The sequence below is a fragment of the Euprymna scolopes genome, chromosome 32, assembly GCF_053919585.1.
Source record: "Euprymna scolopes isolate OS-2025 chromosome 32, ASM5391958v1, whole genome shotgun sequence".
NCBI lineage: Eukaryota > Metazoa > Mollusca > Cephalopoda > Sepiida > Sepiolidae > Euprymna > Euprymna scolopes.
In genome coordinates, this window is record NC_136513.1 from 9,517,501 (window position 1) to 9,541,284 (window position 23,784).

Genomic DNA, 23,784 nt, shown 5'->3' on the forward strand with positions numbered 1-23,784 from the left:
GTATATTATAAAGTTGTGATTTCAAAAATATATCCATACAACATGTTTCCAAACATAACTCTTGTCCAGTACCTTTTTTTTTTTTTTTTAGATCATTATGCATTGTCCAGTTGCTCGCATCCAGGAATTCCTTGCTGGTCAAACTTCCTGCAATTCGTTTTGCATATCAACTCCTCAATCCTCACTACACTACTTGAACTTTTTAGGGTTGCTCATCCTCCTCCTCCTCCTTCTACTTTTCCTTTTTCTCCTCCTCCTTCCTTTTCTTCTGCTTCACACTATTGGTAGTTTAAATTTTATTATTTTGGTTTTACTAATCAATACCCCAGGATCATTCAAGGATCAAGGTCACAGATATCCTCAATTGGACAATGGGATCGTAAACAATGGATGAAAAGGACAGAAGATTACTTAAGAGGAATTGATTACCCAAGAGGACAGCTCAACAAATACTTGTTTACATTAGCCTTGAAGACGACCATGTTGTAGTTAGTTGGGAAGCAGACTTGTGGTATCTTGTTCCACAGACTGGATGCTCAAGAAAAGAAACTTTCTGCATGGAAGTCAGTTTTTAGTAAAAAGAGAGAGAAAGGAAAGTTCTCTGCGTTAGTTGTAACCAAACAAGTTCTTGCTGTGAATATTTTCCAGGGGGATTGGAGCAGATCTCAGCCAAGGAAGCACTGTGAACATAATTTCCTACGATAATGGTTTATGTAAATTTAACACGTTTCTTTTTCCTACACGTTTCCTTTTTTTCCATTTTCTTACATCGCAGGGGTCTTGGTGATTATAAAGAATTACACGGGTGACCGCCTGAACTTTTCAGCCAGCATAGAACGTGCAAGGAATGCAGGTTACAAGGTGGAGTCTGTGGTTGTAGCGGACTGTTGCATGAGTGGTAAGCAGGAGAAATCAGGCAGGCGGGGCCTTTGCGGCACCATTCTCGTACACAAGGTACGTGTCGGCAAATATTTGTCGCACTCATCTCTGTTTGAGGCTTTGTCTATTATTTATATTATTTCCATGTTTTTAACTGCTATCTTCGTTGTTGTTGTTGTTGTTCACAACATTTCGGCTGATGTATTCTCTGGCCTTCTTCAGGTGCATTTTGTCATAACTGACATTCATCCATAAAATTTTTTTTCTTTCTTTTGCTTATATCCCCCCTCCCACCAAACACTGTCACACTGTCACTTAGACAAAAGGGGCTATTGGGATTTAGAGGTCAAGTTTATGGGGGCATGTTAAGTGGGGAGTTGTGCAGCGAGATATCTGTTCGCATTAGATTTAAATTTCTGCATGTTTGTACAGTTGGGGAACCGAATAGCAGGGAGGGAATTCCAAAGTCAAGCAGTTTGAGGAAAGAAGCTATTATTAGGCTGGAAAGTTTTCCGGCATCAGGGAACCTCTTAAGTGAAGGGGTGGGATTTTTTTGTGATCTTTTACTGATTTTTCGGATTTGTTGGCAGTATTTATGTTCAGAAACAAGCACAGCAAATTTGTCAGAACAAATTTCATTGAAGCACCTGTAAAAACAATTTTTTTAAAGTACTGCGATGCAATGTTGCAGTGATGGGACAGGGGTTGGAGCTTGGCAGACAGTGTGGGATTTATTAGATTAGCGACTCATTTTTTTTTTTTTTTTTAGCCTGACTCAGAGAGAGAGACTGGTGGTTTGTGCACCAGCCCAGATGTGACAATAGTCCATTCATAGATGAATGTTAGCTTTGTAGAGATATACAATACTGACAGGTGTGAGAAGTTTTCTAGCTCGGTAGAGGGAGTCCACCTTATTTGCAGTAGACTTGGCAGTATCTTCTATGTTTTTGTTCTAGTTAATATTATCTGTGAATGTTAGGTTGAGGAGTTTGAATGTTGGACTTTTAGGTAGGGTGCCATTAGCTATGGCAATTTGTGGTTGGAAAAGATTTTTTTTTTTGCCCAGAATATTTGAGATAAAAATCCTTATCATTTTGACTCATGTTTTCAACGTTTTGTTCAGAGATTACATCGGCCAAAACGTAAATATGAGATGAGAATTGTAGTCAAAATAATAAGGATTATTAATCCTTATTATTTTGACTCATGTTTTCAACGTTTTGTTTAGAGATTACATCGGCCAAAACGTAAATATGAGATGAGAATTGTAGTCGAAATAATAAGGATTATTAATCGTTATTATTTCAAATATTTATGTGCATTTTTTTGTCGGTGTTGACTTTCCACAAAAAAAAAAAAAATAGTCAAATATTCTCTTCTCTTACAAAAGAGATGTTCCTTGTCTTTTTCTACTCCGTCATTTTTGTCATGGTAGGTGTTCAACTGAGTTACAATCTATGTTTCTCTTTAAAACATTCACAGCAAGAGCTCTTTTAGCTACCGCCTCTGCAACAAACTTTCTAAACATAACAGAGCCTCTTTCCAAGAACTTTGTGGAACACAATACAACAGGAATACTTTGCTGGTGACTGCAACATAGTCATCTTCAAGTCTAATGTCAACAAATACTTTCCTCTTAAGTAATCAAATCCTGCCCTTTTTACCCATTATTCCCAATCCTTTCGAAGTATTGTTCTATATCCAACTGACAATCTCATTAACTGTTATTCTCAAGTGGCCTTTAGGCTTTGATAAGTCGTGGTTCATTTATTATATAAGAGAAGTTATCTGGATTAGTTTGTTTTTTGTCTATTGTAAGTTTTGAAATTCTGAAATGATTTTGCCACTAGGTCATACCTGATCCTTCAGTACACGACTTGGAAATACTAATTTCCATCCTTTTTACCACTTTATAGATGGTACAAAAAAAAAAATATCTGAATTTGAATTGAAAATATGTGAAAATTGAAAAGTTTTGTAAGTATATAAATGCACTTAAAAGTCAGTCTTTGCCATGAATAAATAATATAACTCGTTTTTATTATCGTTAATAAAAATATCAATCCAAACTTTAATTAAAGTTGTGTAAATAAATAAAATACGCACTCTTGTTATTTACAGCAGTAATGCATGTGTGAAGGTCAAGGTCAAACTGGTGTTAACTGAAATGTGTCCTATTGTTTTTTTTTTTTTAGCATTAAACTCAGTTGGGGTCTTTATTCTCTACTTCATCCGAATTTTGTGTAGAAAAAAAAGTGTGTTACTTAATATTTACATGAAAGAGTAAGTAACTATGATGAATATATTGTTTTTATTATCCAAAAAACATTAGAAATCATGTTTTTAAGATAAAATAATGTGCTTAAAGCTAATACCAAGTATTCTATGTTTCTTTTTTGTAGATTATAAAAAAAGTCACTTAGTATTTAAAAAAAATATTTGTCATTTTTTATTTATGTTGTTAATCTAGTTAACTTTCATAAAACATATATTCCTTTTAAAAATGCTTTAGTTTTATATAAAGTTTAATTGTGAATATCAAAATTGTAAAATTTTGTAATGTGTACTCTGCCTGGTGTTTCTATTTACGTATGACAGTTAAAATCCAAAAACACCATAGTTGTTTAGTTTTACGGCATATCAACCCTTTTCAGGTTATTTAATGCTGAATCTAGTAACGTTGGAAAAATTTTTTTATATGCTTCAAGTTGTTTATATTTTCAAATATTTATTCATGGTGTTTGGTTTGGTTGTTTTGTTTTATGGCATGTCAAACCTTTTCATGCTATTTAATGCTGTAATTATGAAAAAAATAGTTTTATATCTTCAAATATTTATTTATGGTGTTTGGTTTGGTTGTTTTGTAGATAAAAATGTTTGTTTTTGGATTTGTAGAACATGATTGAGTTTTGCAAAGGGAAAGGAAAAAAATGTGGTGCATTTAAGTCAGAAAGCCGATATCTTCTGACAGCATAATCCAGTAGCATCAGACCCAAAACACCATAACGTTTTTATGGTATATTTTATGGTATATAGATGGTATATAGACCAAAACACCATAACGTTTTTATGGTATAAAACTACACTTTGATCTTTGCTGCCGGGCCAATACTAAGATTGTGTTATCACGTTAGTTTGTTTCTTTCTTTAGATCTTTATTTTTTTAAATTTGCAACATCAAATTAAAAATGTTTCCATTTATTCTTACAGATTGCTGGTGCGTTGGCCGAAGAAGGCAAAAGTCTACAAGAGATCACCGCCATCTGTAAAGAAGCCGTTAGACAAATGGGTAAGAAAAAAGATTTCTATATTCTAAGTTTAGTTCTATGTTTTTTTCTAGTCCAGTTCTTTAAAAATAAATGAGTTCCTTTTCTTCTGATGGGTCAGGGCAGAATAGATTCAAAAATTGACATAATTATATGAATGATTCTGCGCTAAGAAACAGGTCCTGTCAAGAATTAAACAATTTACCATGCTAAAAGAAATAAATGGTAAGATGGACAACATCTTGGAATTTGGAATGTAGACTTTTTATCATTTATTTATATACATATCTATATATTTATAAAAGTGAGAATTGTGTGTGTGTGTATGTGTGTGTATGTGTGTGTGTGTGTGTGTGTGTAGTGAACTACAACTATGATGCTGCTACGGTATGCTTCCCTTATTTCTCTCTTTCTCCCTACTCTTCTACTTTTTCCTTCCTTTCCTCTCTCAACGTCACCAGAGGTTTCAGCCAATCGGAAAGAGGACTGTCCTGGAGGGAGATACAAAGAAAAAATCTGTCTCAGACATGCGGGGACGATAGAAGCATCAACACGCGACTGACCAGTTTCCCTGGGTAAAGACTCTTATCAAAAAAAAAAAATGTACTATCCTCTTTGTACCCCTAAATCTTGGAAACCTTTATAAAACATCATCAATCCTAAAGTCTCATCGCAGTTAATTATAACCCGATGTTTTCTTTTCTCCAACCTTTCTTTTTCAGCACCCTTGTTCTCTCTCTAATTTCGGAGCCCCCCCCCCCCCAAATCACCGTATGGCAGGGCCTAAGCAAAATTTTATACAGTACATATTAAAAATTAGTAACAAAATACAGTACAGTATATAACACACATGTATATAATCAAATAACGTTATAAATAACACTGTAAGGTGGGGCAAATACCATAACTAGGGGTTGGAAAAACATTGTATTTTACATCATAACCTGAAAAAACATATCCTAAGGCCACCACATCCCAGGGTTCTACTGTAAATCCGAACTGCAAGCTATTATGATGAATATTATTATGTAATACAGGTTTTATATATTTATTATATTCATTATTTTATATAAGAAATAGTTCTTAGCCATTCAAATCAATTCAATAACTTTGACAAAAAAAAAAAAAAAATGAGCTTCAGTTGCCATGTAGGAAAAAGGGTACAGAATTTTGCAAAAGGAAAGGATAGTGGTCCAACACCAATCCAATTTCGCTTTGTACTTCTGGATCATTTCATACATTTACTGCATCTCTTTAAAGTCTATTCCAAGGCCCAGAGGTTCAGTGGTGAAATCGTTTCTGGTAATGTCTACACGAACCTCTTTCTGGCTCAAATGATAATAAAATTTAAGTCAAACGAAAAGAAAATGAAATCATTTGAAAATAAATTTGAAAATAATTTTAATTGTAAAACTATTTAATGTGGACTTTGTTTTTGGAATATTAAAAATTAGATTTTTCTTTTTTGACCGATGAAATGTGAAGTTGATGTATATTTCTTTTTACTCTCTCTCTCTTTTAAGGGACAATTGGACTTGGATTGAGTGCCTGCAACATTCCAGGATCTGGCCCACTCTTTACCTTGGCACCAGATGAGATGGAACTTGGACTTGGTTAGAAAAACCCTTTTCTATTTTAAGATATATATATTTCACTTTATTGTATTTTAAAAGTTCAGGAATTTTTACTTGTGAATATTTTCTATTATTATACTAAAAATGTTAATCAATGTTTGTTTTCCCCTGGGTTTTTTCTATATACTTTAATGAAACAATACTATTACTTAGTTCTAGAATTGACTTACTTACTTAGACTTAGGAACCCTCGTGTTCAGCGACGCTTGAGTCAGTCAAAGTAAACTATAGTTTTCAATCTGAACCCAGATCCACAGCATCTCTTCAGATTTTTTCCGTTGTAATCAATTCTTTCCCGATCATCTGCTTCCACTTCATTTTTAGTCTTCCTCTTATTTTCCATCAGAGGTTCAATTTTTTCTGAGCCAATCTTAGGGTATGTCTGAACCAGTAGGGACGTCGGTTGCAAATAATTAATGATATTACCTGTCGATTAATATGGTGTTTGACTGCTGAGTTGGTAATTCAATCGCTCCATTTGGAATCGAGTTTGAAAAATTTCCATTTTAATTTGTCTAATTAGCTGCTGTAATTAACTGAGAAAAGTCATCCATCTTCCATGTATTTTTTTCACCTGCTCTCACTCTACGTTGAATGATTGTCTCTCTTTCTTGTACCAACCAAATCTTAGAATAGAAAAAGCATGTGATGTTAAATAATGCTGTCTGATGTACACTGTAGTGATTAGTTTTTTTTGTAAAGTTGTTTTGATAAGAAAGAATTTTGATTGATTTTATTTATTTTTATTTGATTATTTAGGAATCCATGGCGAAGCTGGTGTGAAACGGATGAAGGTTAGTAATTGAATTATGTTGTTTTCATCAATTTTAACAGATTTATTTTTTGATTTCTATTTTTTCATTTTTTGGTATATGCGTGTGCATATCTTTATTTTTTCTCCTTTTCTTTTTCTCTTTATCCCTCTCTATTTCTCTCTCTCCTTTTCTCTCGTTTTTTTTCTTTCTCCTCTTTTCTCTCTTTCTCCTTTTCTCTCTGTCTTCTTTTCTGATGTATCTCTATCTTTTTCCCTCTTTTTCCTTTTCTATCCCTTTCTCTTTCCCTCTCTTTTTTTTTACCCTCTGTCTTTTTTCTCTCGCTGTCTTTTTTATTCATTTTTCTTTTTCTCCCTTTTTCTTTTTTTCTCTTCTTTTTCTTTTCCTCTTTTTATTTTTCTCGTTTCTTTTTTTTCTTTTTATTTCTCTTTCTCTCTTTTTCTTTTTCTCTTTTTTCTTTTTGTGTCTTTTTCTCCTTTTCTTTCTCTCTTTTTTCTTTTTCTCTCTATATCCCTCTCTCTATTTCCTTCACCCTGTCTTTCTCCTTTTCATCCTCTCTTTTTCATGCTCTCCTCTCTTGCCCTCTTTCGCTTTCTTTCATCTTTCATTTTCATCCTCTCTTTTTTCATCTTTATTCACTCTCTCTCTCTCTCTCTCTCTCTCTCTCTTCCCTCTCACTTTCTCCCTATTTCTCTTTCTTCTTCATACCCAATTTTATCAATCATATGGAACAAACACTGTAACAGTAACAAACTAGTTTCCATTGGGAATCAATGCTCTTTCCCTATGTATTTGGTCACATACTGACCAATCAGGCAGGGTGCATTGATTCTTTCTCTTCCCTAGGGAACTATTACAACTTCTGGGTTGAAGACGCTTGAAACTTTCTTACCGAGCTGACAAGCAGCCAACACAGACGCACACAGACGCTCTCTCTTCATTCCCACGTTTTCCACATTAATGATTTCAACTTAAGCAACTAATTCTTTTTTGCTGGTTGTAAAGCAAGGGAGATAACTATGTTAAGTTAAACAAACAACTTCAAAAAAATTGTCTTTTTATTTTTACGTTTTTAATTTTCTGTTTGTTTCTTTTTTTTTTATCTTTTTTATTGTGTTTTCTTATGTAGGGAAAATTGTAATGAGTGCGAAAATTACTTACCTCAGAAACGGCCACATGTTTACGCATTTGATAGGGTTCAGTTGCTTAACAATAGAAAAAAATAGTGATGTGCAGTTGATTTTATCTTCCACTATCATACAAATTAATGTGAATTCTCATCATTCATATGCAAATTAGATGATCTTGGGCTGCATGAAAGCAAGCTGTTTAAAGAATGGGGAAATTCGTTTTGAGGAAGGTGAGCCGTGCATACGTACTGAGTCAACACAAAGAAGACAAAAGAGGACAAAAAAAAAACACATTTCAATTTAATGAATTAAAATTTAGGTGCTTATTTAGAAATACATTTATTAAATAAACAAAAAATGCAGAAAAATCTTTATGATGTACGGACTTGTCATGGAAGAAAGATGTCATCATTGTCTCTCTTTCTCTTGAGTTATACTCTTTCTCTCTCTCCTTTGTGTCATTCTCTCTTTCTTTTTTCCTTTGCATCATCCCTCCTCTTTCTCTCTCTCTCTCTCCCTTATATCCTCCCCCTCTCTCTCTCCCTTGCACCATCCCTTCTTTTTTTCCCTTGCATCATCCCCCTCTATCTTCCTTGCATCATCCCCACTCTCTCTTTTTCTCCCTTACATCATCCCCTCTTTCTCTCCTTCTCCTTTGTGTCATCCCCCTCTCTCTCTCTGTTCCTTGCATCATCCACTCTTTCTCTCTTGCGTCATTCTCCTGCCCCCTCTCTCCCTCACATTATCCTCTCTCTCTCTCTCTCCCTTGCATCATCCCCTCATTCTCTCATTTATGTCATGTCCTCTCTCTTCCTCCCTTGCATCATTTCCTCTCTCTCTCTCCTCTGCATCATCCTCCCTCTCTCATCTGTGCATCATCCTCTATCTCTTCCTTGCGTTAGCGTTATCCCTTCTCTCTCTCTCCCTTACATCATCCCCCTCCTCTCTCGCCCTTATATCATCCATTCTCTCTCTTTCCTTGCATCATCCCATAGTGACAATTATAATGTTTAGGTATTTAAGATTTTGCGAGTTCCCCAAGCAATGTCTCTTACCTTCTAGATGCAGTCTGATCGAAACAGTTGCTATCAAGTCATGTTGCAAGAAATAAAATCAGTTCTTATGCACTTAATATCTAGCTTAATAAAATTACATAAAAATGATCAATTTTCTTATATTCAAGTCGATTTATGAGGTGAATAATTTGTATATGTGTTTAATCTTTTATATTGTCTAGCATTATCAATTTTCTAATTGCAGTTGGTTTCTGCCAACGAAGCTGTTGCAATCATGGTTGATCACATGACAGATTCCGAGAACCAGAATCGTTTTGCTCTTCATAATGGTAAGAATTTTGGGTACTTATGCACTTTTGTTACCATGCTGAAATAATAACATTCTTATTTAGAAAGCCATTCTTAAAATGGGGAGGGTGAGGGTATTTTCTAACTATTCTCTACTTTCACTTAACAATTTAAAATAAAATATATCGTAAAACTTGAGTTTAACTAACAAAAAAATAGCACTGTAACAAAAGTGCATAAACATTGAATTTTGCAATTGTAAATGATGTAGGTTTTTATTTTTATACTTATCATACCTTATTGGGCATTTTTTATTTGACTTAATTGCATTTGACTTTTAAAAAATATAAACACACAAACATGCATAACTAGCTGTACCTGTAACGGCGTCATTAACATGTAGACTCCATCGCAAGATGAAAGAAAGAGGAAAAATACCCTTATTTCTTCTTAACAAAACACCCTGATTTCTTCTCCGATCATGTGTGACTTCTCATCTCTGCTGTGACATCACCCATGTATTGCAAATGCATGCTTCCACGAACCCCCTTTCTCTGTCCATGTGTGTCCTTTTTATTATCTCTACTTTTTCTCTTTTCTTCTCTTCTTCCTCTGTCACGTCGCTTTGTGTAGCTATCTCGGTCATTTGCATATGTTAGCCGTCAAATGCTGCTGCTGTTAACAGCACTAGCGGCTCTATTGCATACCTACTCGGCATTGTCTGATATTGTAATTTATTTACAATTTTTGGTGCTAGTCTGTAACTCTTTCCCTCCCAAGAAAAAAGAAAAATAAATAAAAAATATCTTTATGATATACATACTTCTGGCAGAAAATATCGTATTCCAAAAATCATGTAAATTGATCAGTTCCTTTTATTTTTATACAGAAAATCATTTTGAAGCGATTAATCAAAATTCATGAGCATTACGGTGATTTAAAAAGCTGATTTTAAACTCTGTTTGTGAAGAGTGTTTTAAGTGTCTTTCGAATATTCCTCTCTCCATGTTAAGAAAGGCTTTCTAAAATTTTGAAAATTTGAATTATTTGAAATTATCTCCCTTAGTCTTAAAACAATTTGAAGATGCCGACGATATTGTCGCTTGTTGTTCAGCCATAAAATTTTATTTTCTATGTTCAAAAGAAAACTACCTCATCAATTTATGTGATTTTTATTACACAATATTTTCTTTCCATCACTGGTATGTACACCATAACTATTTTTATTTTTGTTTTTGCTTTTTTTTATGGAGGAGGGGAAATTATGGGCTAGCACTCAATATTTTTGGCTTTTCATTTTTTATATTATATCTTTTTTTTCCTCCTAAATTTTATTTTTTTGGTTTCAAGTCTGTATAGAGTTACTTCCCTTCTTATTAAAAATGGCGACAATGCAACAATAAATCTAATTTTGATGAATTATTATCTGGAATGAATTGACTTATGAATAATTTAAGTATTTCTGTCAGGTTTTAAAAATGCTTTTGTTTTTCATACAGGTGATGAAATCGGAGTTGTGATCAACAATTTGGGAAGCCTGACTGTATTAGAAATGAACGTGGTTGCCAAGGAGACGATTATATACTTAGGTTTGTTTTATTTACATTTTACTTTCTTACAGTTTGTAAAATACCCCCCCCCCCTCTTTCTCCGCAACATGGAGATGTTAACCACATGTTAATTTCAGGGAGTTCATATTTATATCATTTGAATTCTTTGGACTACTGTACTCATCTTGAGTAACATTTTCACAACGTTTCAGTCAATGTAACATCTGACCTTCTTTAGGTGTATCTTGTTGAACTCGGAAATGTTTCTGTCGAACTCTGGAATTTGAACAGAATTTCGAAAAGAATCTTTTATTTACTTCATGGGGATAGAATGCTCTTGTCCTGTCAGCCATGACTGGATAGAAATTCTAAGTAATTCACAACTATTTTTCGGTCACCCACATTGAGAATTGAACCTTCAAACCTTCAGGAGAATACCACTTTAACAATTGATTTTTCCAAACGCTCTAACTACTGCGCCATTGGTCTTTGTGGACAGTAGTCTGAAGAATCCAAATGATATGAATAAAGAATCCTCATCTCAGAAATTCAGAAAAGCTTATATTTAGTTAATGCAGAGGGGCAAAGAGAGCTGATTTTTTGTGCAATTTGACAATAAGTATTAAGCATTAATTAATAAATATTCACCAAATTCTAGTTTCTGTAGAATATTTTAAAGGAGTTTTAAGGGTCATAATATTAGCATAACTTCTAATTTGAAAATTTAAATATTTCAGATTTGCATTAACTTTGATCCATAGTCATTAGACACCAATTATGCAAGTCTTAGAGTGTTAGAAATGAATGTGGTTCACATAGGTTGGTTGTTTTTGTTTTACGGCATATCAACCCTTTTCGGGTTATTTAATGCCGAATCCAAAGATTTTGAAGAAAAAATTTTTTAATAGAATATATTTGTTGTTTTCACGTCGGTTTCTATTTAACCCATAGTTGGGACCCTAACATGTACTACCACTCCGGGTCAGAGTGAATCTGGGAGCAATGGTAATTAAAGAGTGGCTCCACACTCCCCAAAGCCCACAAGCTGTTGCCTCACCACTGGATATAGTTTATGGTCATATCCAGGACCCCCATTGAGGGACTTTTACCCTCTGCAGGGGGGAGGGGCAGTAGGCATATTCTAATGCCCCACCGACAGGGCCAGGTTCACATAGGAGACTTGGTTTTATTTACAATTGTAAAGTTGAGGCAGAGAAGCTTGTTTGAGATTATAATTTTCTTGTACAGATTTTATGCCTGTATGTATTTTACTGACCTTCTTTGACATTAATAAAAAAGGTCAGCAAGTTTTCAGCTAAAAGGACAAACTTCTCACTTGAAAATTTAAATATATAAGATTCAAGTATTCTAGATATAAAGCTTAGCATCATTATAGGTTGAGTTTAATTTTTACAAAGGGACATAAGTGGTGCAAATCATGCTGGGACGAATATTCTGGTGAATGTATGTCGTGAAGGTACAGAATAACAAAATTATTATTTAAAAATTTATTTATCATTAAACTGATGCTCGAGTGGCTTTCGGACCTTGATAAGTAGTCACTCTCGTGTAAAAAGAAAAAAAAAACCTTAACATGAAATGAGGTATTTGTTAACTATTTTGTACTTCCACCATATATATATATATATATATATATATATATATATAAAATATCTTCTCATATTATATAAAAGATACTTTGTCTGTGTGTTTGAGTTTGTTCCTTATGGACTCGAAAACGGCTGGGCCGATTTTGATGAAATTTCATACAAAGGTAAATTATACGTCTGGCAGTGTTCTTAGATAGGTTTTGTATCGGAATATCTTCAATAAGTATCGATAATCGATGATCGAAATAATCCGATAAAAGAAGGAATAGGCGATTTTGCCCAAAGTTAACACCTTACACAGCCTAACATCACAAGTGTATTTGATAAGTTTTATTACCACAAAAATCAATAGGTTCTTTGATATGACAGGGGTGCGTTTGAAATGAATGTTTCTAGTGAAAGCACAATTGAAGCATGGTATTTGACTTTTACATTTTAAACTTAAATTCAAACCATTATCACCGCACAAGCAGTAAGTCCAGGCTTATAAAATCTAAAATAGGTTATCTGATATGACAGAGGCACATTAGAAATGAATGTTTCTGTTTAAAGCACAACTGAAGCATGGTATTTGACTTTTGCATTTTAAACTTTAATTCAAGCCATAAAAAAAATAATTTTATAAAATCAACAGTAGATTCTCTACAGTGCAATGTAGAATACAATGCGAACAAAGTTATTGCGAGGAGGCATGTCAAGCTTCCTTCTGGTGCACTGCAATGCGTCCTCAACTAAAGCAAGCAATCAATCAATTTGATTGCAAAATTGGCGATTTTGCCGATTTTGATGACAATAAAATGTGAAACATTCTTTGATATTATTCAATCCCGGGCAACATCAGGTCACCCTGCTAATATATATATATATATTTAGGTACAGTAGAACTCCAGGATACGGTGGCCCTAAGATATGTTTTTTTTCAGGTTACAATGTGGAATACAATGTTTTTCCTGGCTCCTGGTTACAGTATTTGCCCTTCCTTATGGTGTTATTTATAATGTTATTTGATTATATACATGTAAGTATTATATAGTGTTCTGTATTTTGTTACTTATTTTTAATGCTGTATCCCGGGATTCAGCTGTACACAGAACCAAATGAAAGGTGAAAATATATAGGACATACTTTAAGGATATCAAAAAATAAATTTAAAGAGGACTCCAGAACAATGGTGAAACCAACCTGCCTGAGGCTCCCTATGAGGTTTGGGTTTTGGTGGTGGGTATGTAGGACACTTGTGAACTTGACTTCTCAGTCCAGCAAAAGATTTTTGTCGGAATGTAAATCTGATTTTTTCTTTTGTTTTCATTCAGAACGAAAAGGTGCAAAGGTGTCTCGTGCTTATTGTGGTTCTTTTATTACGTCTCTCAATATGCGAGGTTTCTCCATCACGCTTCTCCATTTGAACGACACGTTTAAAAGATGCCTCGGTAAGTGACTCTTGTTTCTATTTATTTGCCTCCTCACGAAAACAGGCAAAGTGTAGCACCAGAACAGATACTACACTTTGTCAAAAGGTCAAGGAATATTAATGCTTGTTATCATGACTCAAAATCAGCAGGAATCAGACTTTTGCTTTTGAATAATGTGAAAATATCTGATATATATATATATATATATATATATATATATATATATATATGTATATATATATATATATATATATATATATATATATATATATATATATATATATATATATATATATCAGGCATAAGCCTGACGAATCCTATAGTGGATGAAACGCAGAATATTCAGTGTAGCTTAATCGCCATATATATTTTATAAATTACTATATATATATATATATATATATATATATATATATATATATATATATATATATATATATATATATATATATATATATATATATATATATATATATATATATAATCTTACTAATCAAGATTTTGTATATGTTTGTCTGAATCCAAAACTGTACTATTAATTATTATTACTAATTATTCTTACTTTATTATTATTTTTTTAAAATTCTGATGGATCTGCATTTTTTGAAAGTAATTTATTTTATTAAGTTATTTCCCCTTTTATTGTTGAGCTTTTATTGTGTTTGCTGAGTAAAGGGAAGTAACTCAGATTTTCCATTTTCTTAATATTTATTTAATTTTACTTTTTTAGATGCACTGTAACATACAGTGTTGTTAACAATTGGATTTGTTTTATTTAGAGAGATGCTTGTGTCTGTGTGTGTGTATATATATATATATATATATATATATATATATATATATATATATTGCATTTTCACCACAAACAAGGCACAACGCCACTTTGATGATGTAGGGAGCTACTATACAGGGCATAATTTGCTTGGCTTTCTGGCATCTGGGGATCTTTACTGTGTAGGGGTAGGATTTTGATGCTTGTCGGGTTTATCCGGGGTATCTATGTCGAGAGGGCTTGTAGTTCATCAGAGCATTTACTATTAAAATATTTATAAAACAGGCAGAGGGATGCAACATTTGGTTGATGGGACAGAAATTGAAGCCTTACTGATAGTTCAGAACCTATTAGGTTGTCGACTCTCTTTTTAATCTTGTCCAAGAGTGAGAGACTATTAGCAGATGCACCAGCTCAAATATGACAACAATACTCCATACATGGGCAAATGATGGCCTTGTAGAGGTACAGGAGACTTTCAGGCATAAGTAATTTTCTAGCACAATAGAGAGAGCCCACCTTCCTTGCAGCAGCCACGGCAATGCCTTTGATGTATCTGTTTCCTGTGAATGTAAAGCTGAGGTGTTTGAACAAAGTACTTTCAAGTAATGTACCTCGTGCCTGTTATAGAGCGTGGTGTCATCAGCACATATACTCATCTCAAAGACAATTTTATCAAGGAGGTCATTTATGAATATCAGGAATAATAATGGTCCAAGGATCCTGCATTTATATCATATTGTTTTGACATATGACCATCGAGGACAACCTGGATTCTTCTCTTACTTTAGAAGGATTTTATTATGTTAAGTATTTGTTTAGTAATACCAGATGATCTGATTTTTATGAGAAGACCATCATGCCATACTCTGTCAAAAGCCTTAGACATATCTAGGACTACTATCCTACCCTCTTCTGCTTTGTCCAGTGCATGGTATATATGTTCAAAAATTACAGTTAGGATATTTACAGTAGAACGGGCTTGCCTAAATCCATATTGTTGATCAGACAGAAGTTTAGCAACTGTAAGGTGGTGGACTAGAGTTAAATTAATTATGGGCTCAAATGGGAGGAGGCTAATGGGGCGATAATTTAATAGGTCAATTCTTTCGTCTGAATTCTTGTAAACTGGTACCACAGAAACAGTTTTCCAGAAGTCAGGAAAGCAAGATTCATTAAAGCATTTGTTGAAAAGTTTGGAGAGAACTAGAGCAACATCAGCAGAGCATTCTTTTAATATTACAGCCAGGATGAGATCAGGTGCACATGCTTTTGAGGTGTCTAGTTTTTTTTTATGATATCATGTACTTGTGAAGGGGTGATTTTCAGATCGTCTAGTGTGGTTTCTTTCCACAAAGGAAAATCGGGGAGGGAGTAGTTTGCTGAGTTCAAACTCTACTTTGAAGTAAACCGACGAGCAAGTTGTTAGCCTTCTTGGTTGCCGTGCAAACAACCTCATGATTGTTGGATAGTAGGGGAATTATTGATTCCCCATTATTTACTACACTGTTGTAGATTTTCCAGAAATCACGAGTTCCTAATTTTTGCATTTCAATGCGTTTTCTGATGGTTTTCTTATATTCCCTCTTCACTGTCGCTATTTCTTTCTTACTTCTAGCTTTTATAAACTTTTGTCTGTTTGTATTGGACTTATGTCAGATAAATCTGTAGTATGCATGCTGCCTTTAAGCAATGGTAGCTGTGCAAGTAGAAGTAAACTGTTGAGGGGAGTGGGGTTTGTTATAGAACTTCCGATTAGTAACATGTGCTTAACTTGCTGCTTTGAATGATTCAGTGGTCTCCTTTGCGCACTGTTCTGCAGGAAGAGGATAGATATTTCTCAATGAGGCATCTCTGATGTGATCTCTGATGGCATCTCAGTCAGTCTTATGGCACTTCTGCATGACAGTGTCATGAGGCGAATGTGTGTGTGTTTTAGTTTCAAGAACGGTCAATAGAGGGCGTGTGTCAGTCAAACAGGGGTCGATAAATCGTATCACTTATTGAAAAAAAAAAAAAACAATATTATTAAAAATTTCTATAAATTTTTATAAATAAATAAATAAATAAATAAAAAACTTCTATATTAAATTATATTTTACTCTATTGATAAACCAAAAATTATATTTAGATATATGTTTATACAATCTTACTGTGAAAAAAAAAAAGACAAACAATTTTTGTATAAAAAAAATATTCTTAAACCTCTGTAAATGTTTCAAAAAACAAAAAAATAATTATATACAATCGTACAGTAAAAAACCCAAATGATTCTAAAAACAATCTATAAATGTTTCATGCTTTTAACATTTATTTTATTTTCACTTATAAATTACTCATTTAAAAGAAATAATATTAAAATATTAAAATTATATTTTTTATACAATAAATGTTTTGCGTTTCCTATATTTTTGTTTTATTTATTTCATTATATATTTTTGCGTTCTTGGAGACACTTGTTTATATTTGAGGTTCACAGAACTGCCAGTAGAGGGCATTTCTCATTCAAAGAACAGGCGTCAATAACTCGTCTCAGTCGCTTCATGGCACTGTCATGCAAAAGTGCCAGCCTTCTTGTAGTAACTTGTCATTTTGAGCAATGGCTCTTTAACTTTGGATCGAGAGTTTAGAGTATTGTCTAGCATTATCACAGCATGATCAACATTTCCAAGAGGACTATGGGCATTTGTTACACAATCCTCAGGAACTGTTTTCAGAAATAGGTCCAGAAGTGAATTTGCTGGTCCTGACAATCTAGGAGACGGGTTGGGAATGTTACTGTCTGTGTCAAGGAATGGGATATAGAAAAGAGTGATGTTACTAGCTGTGTCAGTGTAGTTAGAGAAGTCAAGTCAATTACTGTGGTGGACATTAAAGTCATGGATTTGGGTGCTAGTGTCTAGGGAGAGTGCTACATCTATGCTATCAGAGACATGATTGATTAGAATACAGTCCTGGGTTGAGGGATATATATATTGATTGCCTCTGTTCAGTCTCAAGAGACAATGGATACCCCCTGTAAGGGCAGCTGGGCATATAATTGTGGGGCAAGGATTGTGCAATCTCAAACTACACCTCTTCTGAATTGACACTGCTTGAGTCCAGTGACAAGGAGAAATGCTAGATGACTGGAAACAATACTGAGATACATGCATAGCACATACAACCCCTGGAATTTTCAAATGGTTACTTATTTTAGTACTGACCAGGCAGATATACTTTTATTTGTTTTACATAAGCATTAATATGCCACTACACATTCATGAATATGTTTTGGTCAGCTAGTTACAAGTAATTAGAGACCTCTTCAGGTGATATTGCATATAAAAGAGCTTAGTCTGTAATGTGACCTCCTGATAATTTTTATTTTGTGGTTGCTGAATCCCTGAACAATTTTCCTTACGGACTAAGCTCTTGTATAAGCAATATTTCCTGGAGAGATCTCTAATTACTTGTAATTGGCTGACCAAAACATGCTCATAAATGTGTAGTGATATATTAATGCTTATGAAAAAAAATAATAATGTATGTATATGATGTAATTTATGAAATTTTATTTGATGATATTGTATCAGTTGTATTATCCAGACTACCTGCTATGTAGTTGGGAATGCAAATTTGTTGTTTATCTGTCTATTGATCTATCTATTTATCTATATGTATTATCGGTATATCTCTCGATCTAGTTATCTGTCTATTTACCTATCTCTCCAGTGATATTATTAAAATAGTTTATATTGGCATTATTTATTGTTTAGAGATGTTTGATAAACTTGTCAAAACTATAAATTGGACAAGTTGATAGCTGATCCAAAAGGATGTGGTTGTCACGTGATCAGGTTAGCTGGACATTAGAATGAAGTTGGAATTTGGATGTAGAGAAGAGTGGACGGGTTAACGGTTATGCCCCCCCCCCCAGTTGGGAGGGAGATGGCATGTCTCAAAAACGGAAACTATTAGAATTAACCACAAGCAAATAGCACTTACTTTCCATTCATTTGCGTTCGACACTTTGGAAGTGAAATGAAACCTAATATAAAACCAACCATCGTTTTTGGAGTGAAAGGCATTCGTTCAAACGGGTTCCAGCTTCCTCTCCAAAAACAAAATTATTTTCCAGATGGACCAACGATGTAGGGACCAACGATCTAGTTGAATAAGGTATGTCGAATACATGCATGACACACACACACACACACACACACACACACACACACACACACACACACACACACACACACACACACACATATATGAACATTTAGATGATAATAACATTGGAAAGAACTCAAATAGGTCACAAATAGAACCTGGGTTCAGATAGTGAAGAGCCACTTTCAACATTAGTAACAATGGCACATACACACACACGCACACACACACACACACACACAAACCCAACATACCGTTCTTATCTTGAATGTTATTTTCACAACGTTTCTGCCAATGTAACCTTTGACCTTCTTCAGTTGTATCTTATTGAACTCAGGAATTTGCATGGAGTTTCAAACAGAGTGATTTATTTATTCCATGGGGCTAGCATGTTCTCGTTCTCTCAGTCATGTTTGACTAGAATTCTTAAATAATTCACAATTCTATTTTTAGTATTGCCTGCACCGAAGATTAAACTTTCAACGTCCATAAGAGTTTTACATGCTGCTTTATGTTGGGGATTATCACGGTTAAGTGGATTTTGGATACTGAAGAGGCAAAAAGATGTCTCTGTTTATTATGGCAAAAAGTGATGGCTGGAAGGAGGCGGCTGGCCTCGGTCGCAGGAGGTATTGGTAGGAAATCTGTTGTATTGCCTCCCTTGAGCGTTAAGGAAACCAACTTAGAATTGTCTCCCTTGTCTGCTTACTGATGACTAAGGCTATGACAACAGAATATTCTTATCATTGTTTTGACTCTCGAGTATATATCCGACACAGTTAGACACAGTTAATCAATCTAGAACCACATCACTCTATATAAAAACATATAAAATATCAACGGATATATATTCTAGAGTCAAAACAATGAAAAGAATATGCTGTTGTCATAGCCCTAAAGATGACATGGATTTTAAAAGAGGAAGCTCATACTCATCTCCCTTTGATCTGTTTTCTTTTTTGGCTGCATAACTTCTTTGTGTAAACATGTGTAAATAAATAGTCGCATCTTCCTGTGCGTCTGTAGTGTGCAATAAGAAAATGTTACAGTATTAACTCATTTCTTTCTTTTGTCATCGTCAATATCTTCCACAAATGAAGTCATTTAAAGAACAAAGGTACATTTACTTTAATTCACTTCACAATAAACTAAGGTTATTAATGAAATCGACACTTTATCTGTTACACCATGGGTTCTTGCGAACAATTCTAGTGTACACTTAGATTCATGAGTTCGACAAAATATGCCTGAAGAAGGTCGGAGGTTACATCATCCGAAACGTAGGCAGAATGACACTCAAGATAAGAACAGTCATGTGAATAATTGATCCTCATCTCAAAGATTCAGAAACAGAATTGTTTGCATCATATTAGATGCCTTTTATTTTGTCTTCATTTCTCTCTCTTGTTTCAGATGCCCCGACGAATGCCCCCAGTTGGTTATGCCCTTATTTGCCAGCAGGTTTAGTCGATAGGCAAACCTTATTGTATCAGGAAAATGGTATAATGTCGCTCCAATCTGAAAAGAAAACTTATGAAGGTATTTGATCTCTATATTCAAATTATTTCTTGTGGTGGTGCAGGATTATTTGTGGGGGAGGAGGGTATTAAGTGCATGTACTTGATGACCAGGTTAGTGCAGGTGTAAAACAAAAAATGAAACAATGTAAGGCATTTAAGGCAGGATTCAAAGTTCATGGATGAGTATTGAAAGGATTTATAAGTTCAAATTATTACACATGATTAACCATGATTAATATTTCATTTTTATTATTAGTTATAAATAAAGGAAGCAGAAAGAGATTTTACTCTCTTACTTTTATGTACTCATACTGTCCTTATAAACACCAGGAAAAATTGGAGAAAATGCAATATGTGAAATAAAAATAACAAAAAATGAATCAATCTGTTCTTCTCTAGTGTCAGAAAGATAGGACAATTTCAGTACTCCATAAAAACAAGCTGCTTGAAGCCATGGTCAACCTGCAGACGTCTACGTTCAAGACAACATTGGATGCATTATGGTCACTTGGATAATTCATTCATCACTTGAGCAGTGGTGGATGCAATTCTTGCATAAAACATCAACTGGAATTTAAATCTATTTTTCAATGAGGAGGAAAGTGAATTCCAACGAAGTGAAGATAGAAAGTGTATAGCGATTATAGCCATTTGCTTTTTAGCCATTTTGCAGTTACATTGCCACAGAATCACGCTAGCACCTGCTACCTACTGTCCTCCAACCTACTGTCCTCCAACCACACTTAATATATATTATAAAATGATTAAGAACTTGCAGAACGTTTTTGTGGTACTCCAGGTAACGCTAGCTTGAAATACCCTTTTCATCATGAAACATATAGTATTAATGCACTTATACATACTGTTTCTTTTTTTCTGTTTCAGTAAATAATATTCTGATGTTCAAATCCCTTGAAAATGTTTGCAAGTGGTTGAAAATGGCAGAAGTTGATTTGAACTATTTGGACACGGGAAGTGGTGATGGGGATTGTGGGACGACATTGGCTCGGGGTGCACAAGGTAAGTCTTTTTTTTTCTTTCTAAAATTATCTCTGCCACATTTCTTTGGATAATCAGTTCCTGTCAAGTTACCTTCTGTCCATTTAATCCATTGTTTTTATTGTTTCCCATAAACAATGTCTTTTTCCTGGAACATCTCATCCATAAACAAAATACCATGAGTGCATCCCAACTAACTACAGAATGGTTGTCTTCAAGTCTAATGTAAACAAATAATCGATGAGCTATTTTCTTGGATAATAAGTTCCTCTTAAGTTACCTTCTGCCAATCTCATCCATTGATCTCACTCCTCTTGTGGAGGTAATCATCGTCTGAATGAAAATCTTTCTAACCCTTATTCTCGAGTGGCCCGAGGGCCTTGATATTAAATGACCTATCAGTATATTAAAAAAAAATGACTCTTACACTGTTCATTTCTCTGACAATTGTACTTTATGTACTATACATGCACTTTTAATGCTCTGTAGTGCAACTGAGCACTCTACATAATGACTTACATATCATTATAGTTTTAACTTCTATTCTTGATCACTGCACCATCAGTACTTGTGTATATCTCATTTGTATAAACTTTTTAAGTCTATTCTGATAAATAACTGTCCTTTCTTGTTCATTTGATTTAATTGTTACATTTTGCTCCGTATAATAATTAATATTGAATATTCGTCCATCGGAATGATGATGACCATCTCATCATCCTGGAAGGATGATAGATGACCCACACTGAATTGTAAAGCAAGGGTTGTGCAGTCCCTAACTACTTCTCTCCTGAACTGGTACTGTTTGGTTCCAATGGTAAGGAGAAGTTCCTATTGTCTTGAAAAAAATGCAGAGATAAGCACACATACAGCACCTGGTATTTCCAAATTGTCACCCATTTTAGTACTAACCAGACTAAACGATGCTTAACTTCAGTGATCTTATGGGAACCAGTGTGTAAATGTGATTATGCTGTATAATTATTAGTCCAATATGTGTTGCATCACATTTTTTTAAAGATTAGCTTTACATACCTGGAGTTGCATGGGAGTATAATATGTACTTTGTTTTTTTTTAATATTTTTATTTCTGTTTTTGATTTCAAGTATTGTTTTTTACTTTTTCAAATCTTAAATTTATAAATAATAATAAACTGTGAGACAATCAAGAAAGAAAGTGGAGAAAATGATTTTGTCGTGAATGTTGTGTGATGATTTTTCCTCATAAAAATACTAGTTACAATTAGTTGGACAGGCTTTGCTTTCAATCTTTCGGAAGTTTATTACTTACTGCCTGAGGCAGCCTGATTAGAGAATGCCAACAGGGCTGTCTAGGCAAATTTTCTTAGACCAGAGTGCTCCTCCTTTAGGACTGTTGGTTTTACTCTTCCCACATTCTGACGTTGTGTCACATCTTCATGTGGTCGGAAGGAAGAAAATAAGGCGTCCACACCAAATCATTAGGTGTTGAATTGAACTCATGAATGCATGCCAGCCAACATTCCAATCTTGACAATTGGTCCAGCAACAATTGAGGCATTTTAGTGGTCTTTTATCTGTCGGACTGTGGTGTTACTTCTGGGTAGTCCTCAGAGGTCCACTTTCCCAGTGCTTACCTTCCCTATGTAGGAAGCAGTTAGTTTATTGCTAACTGCCTGAGGCACTCCTACCGAAGTGTGCAATGGGGTTGACCAGCCAATATTTAAAAGCCAGCCTGACTTTTTCCCTGGGGCACTGATATTTTCTCCTCCCACCCCCAACTTTGTGCCACATCATACTTTAGTGAGAAGTATGTAAGTACTAAATAGTGTAGTAGAAAAAGTACAGTGCTAATTATGTGATTAATCCGGGGAGGGGGCATCTGGTATGTAGAGTCAGCCTCATGTATATGCAAAGTGGAGAATAGAGCAAATATTAATAAAACTTAATAAAAGGATGTTTTTAAAATTTTGTTTTAGTTTACTCTATTGCATTTTAGATTTTAATAAATATTTAATTAATCTACTCCAAGGCTCTACATTGCGAGTGAAATAGTTGCATTTGCGAGTGATTTTTCAAAGTGGTGACTAGAAATAATGAAAGGCTTATCTTTTGGTGATTGTATTTTTTTCACTGACAGTCTTCCAAAGCTCTCTACTGAGTGAAAAATATCTTCTTCAACTTTTATTTCTTTTTAAATAAAACAACAAAGTTAAATTATTTAAGCAATAAAAGTTTAATAGAAAAATATTATCTTTTTTTAACGAAGGCTGTTTAAAAAAATATCTAAAGAAATTATAATGCGTATAAAATTTGTTGTATTAAAAAAAAAACATAAAAATCTTTATGATGTACATACTCATCACAGAACAAAGATGTCATATTCTAAAAATCATGTGGGTTTGGCGAGTAACTTTTCTATTTGGCTAGTGAATGAAAATATTTAGTTGTCAAAAATCAACTAAAGATAAATTTGTCCATAGAGTCTTGTACTTTATTAAGGAAGTAAAATTGCTTTCCCCCTGTAAAATTCAGTTATCTTGGGACTATAATCACAGGTGCTACATACGATATAATTCTAATATTGTCACACTTCTTGCCAATAACTAATGCATTTTTTTTGGAAATTACTAGTCAATTTATTCAATTTCACAATTTTCTATATCAATTTTGAATTACGTGATTCTCACAAAGAAAGTTGGAATAACTTTCACTCACTCAAAAGAATCTATTATTACTCTCATATTAATCACCATGATTTCTTGTGGTAAATAAGAAAATAATTGGCATTTGTGGTCGGCCAT

At 34.0% G+C, this 23,784-nt stretch overlaps 1 protein-coding gene across 3 annotated transcripts in view; it reads left to right on the forward strand.

The window, feature by feature from the left end:
* Positions 1-23,784, forward strand: part of LOC145256218 (triokinase/FMN cyclase-like) — an 84,854-nt gene that overhangs the window by 38,804 nt on the left and 22,266 nt on the right. For 2 of the 3 annotated variants that reach the window (XR_013863943.1, XM_080114836.1), the window contains exons 4-11: positions 4,090-4,168; positions 5,669-5,758; positions 6,539-6,573; positions 8,943-9,027; positions 10,486-10,575; positions 13,460-13,576; positions 19,896-20,021; positions 20,888-21,022. Coding sequence is in view for 2 of the 3 variants with exons in the window: in XM_080114836.1 (XP_079970962.1) it covers positions 4,090-4,168; positions 5,669-5,758; positions 6,539-6,573; positions 8,943-9,027; positions 10,486-10,575; positions 13,460-13,576; positions 19,896-20,021; positions 20,888-21,022 (757 nt within the window). In the remaining variant the exon portion in view is untranslated. Of the gene's footprint in view, positions 1-775; positions 955-4,089; positions 4,169-5,668; positions 5,759-6,538; positions 6,574-8,942; positions 9,028-10,485; positions 10,576-13,459; positions 13,577-19,895; positions 20,022-20,887; positions 21,023-23,784 lie in introns of all 3 variants that reach the window. The other variant, XM_080114835.1, reaches the window with a different exon arrangement.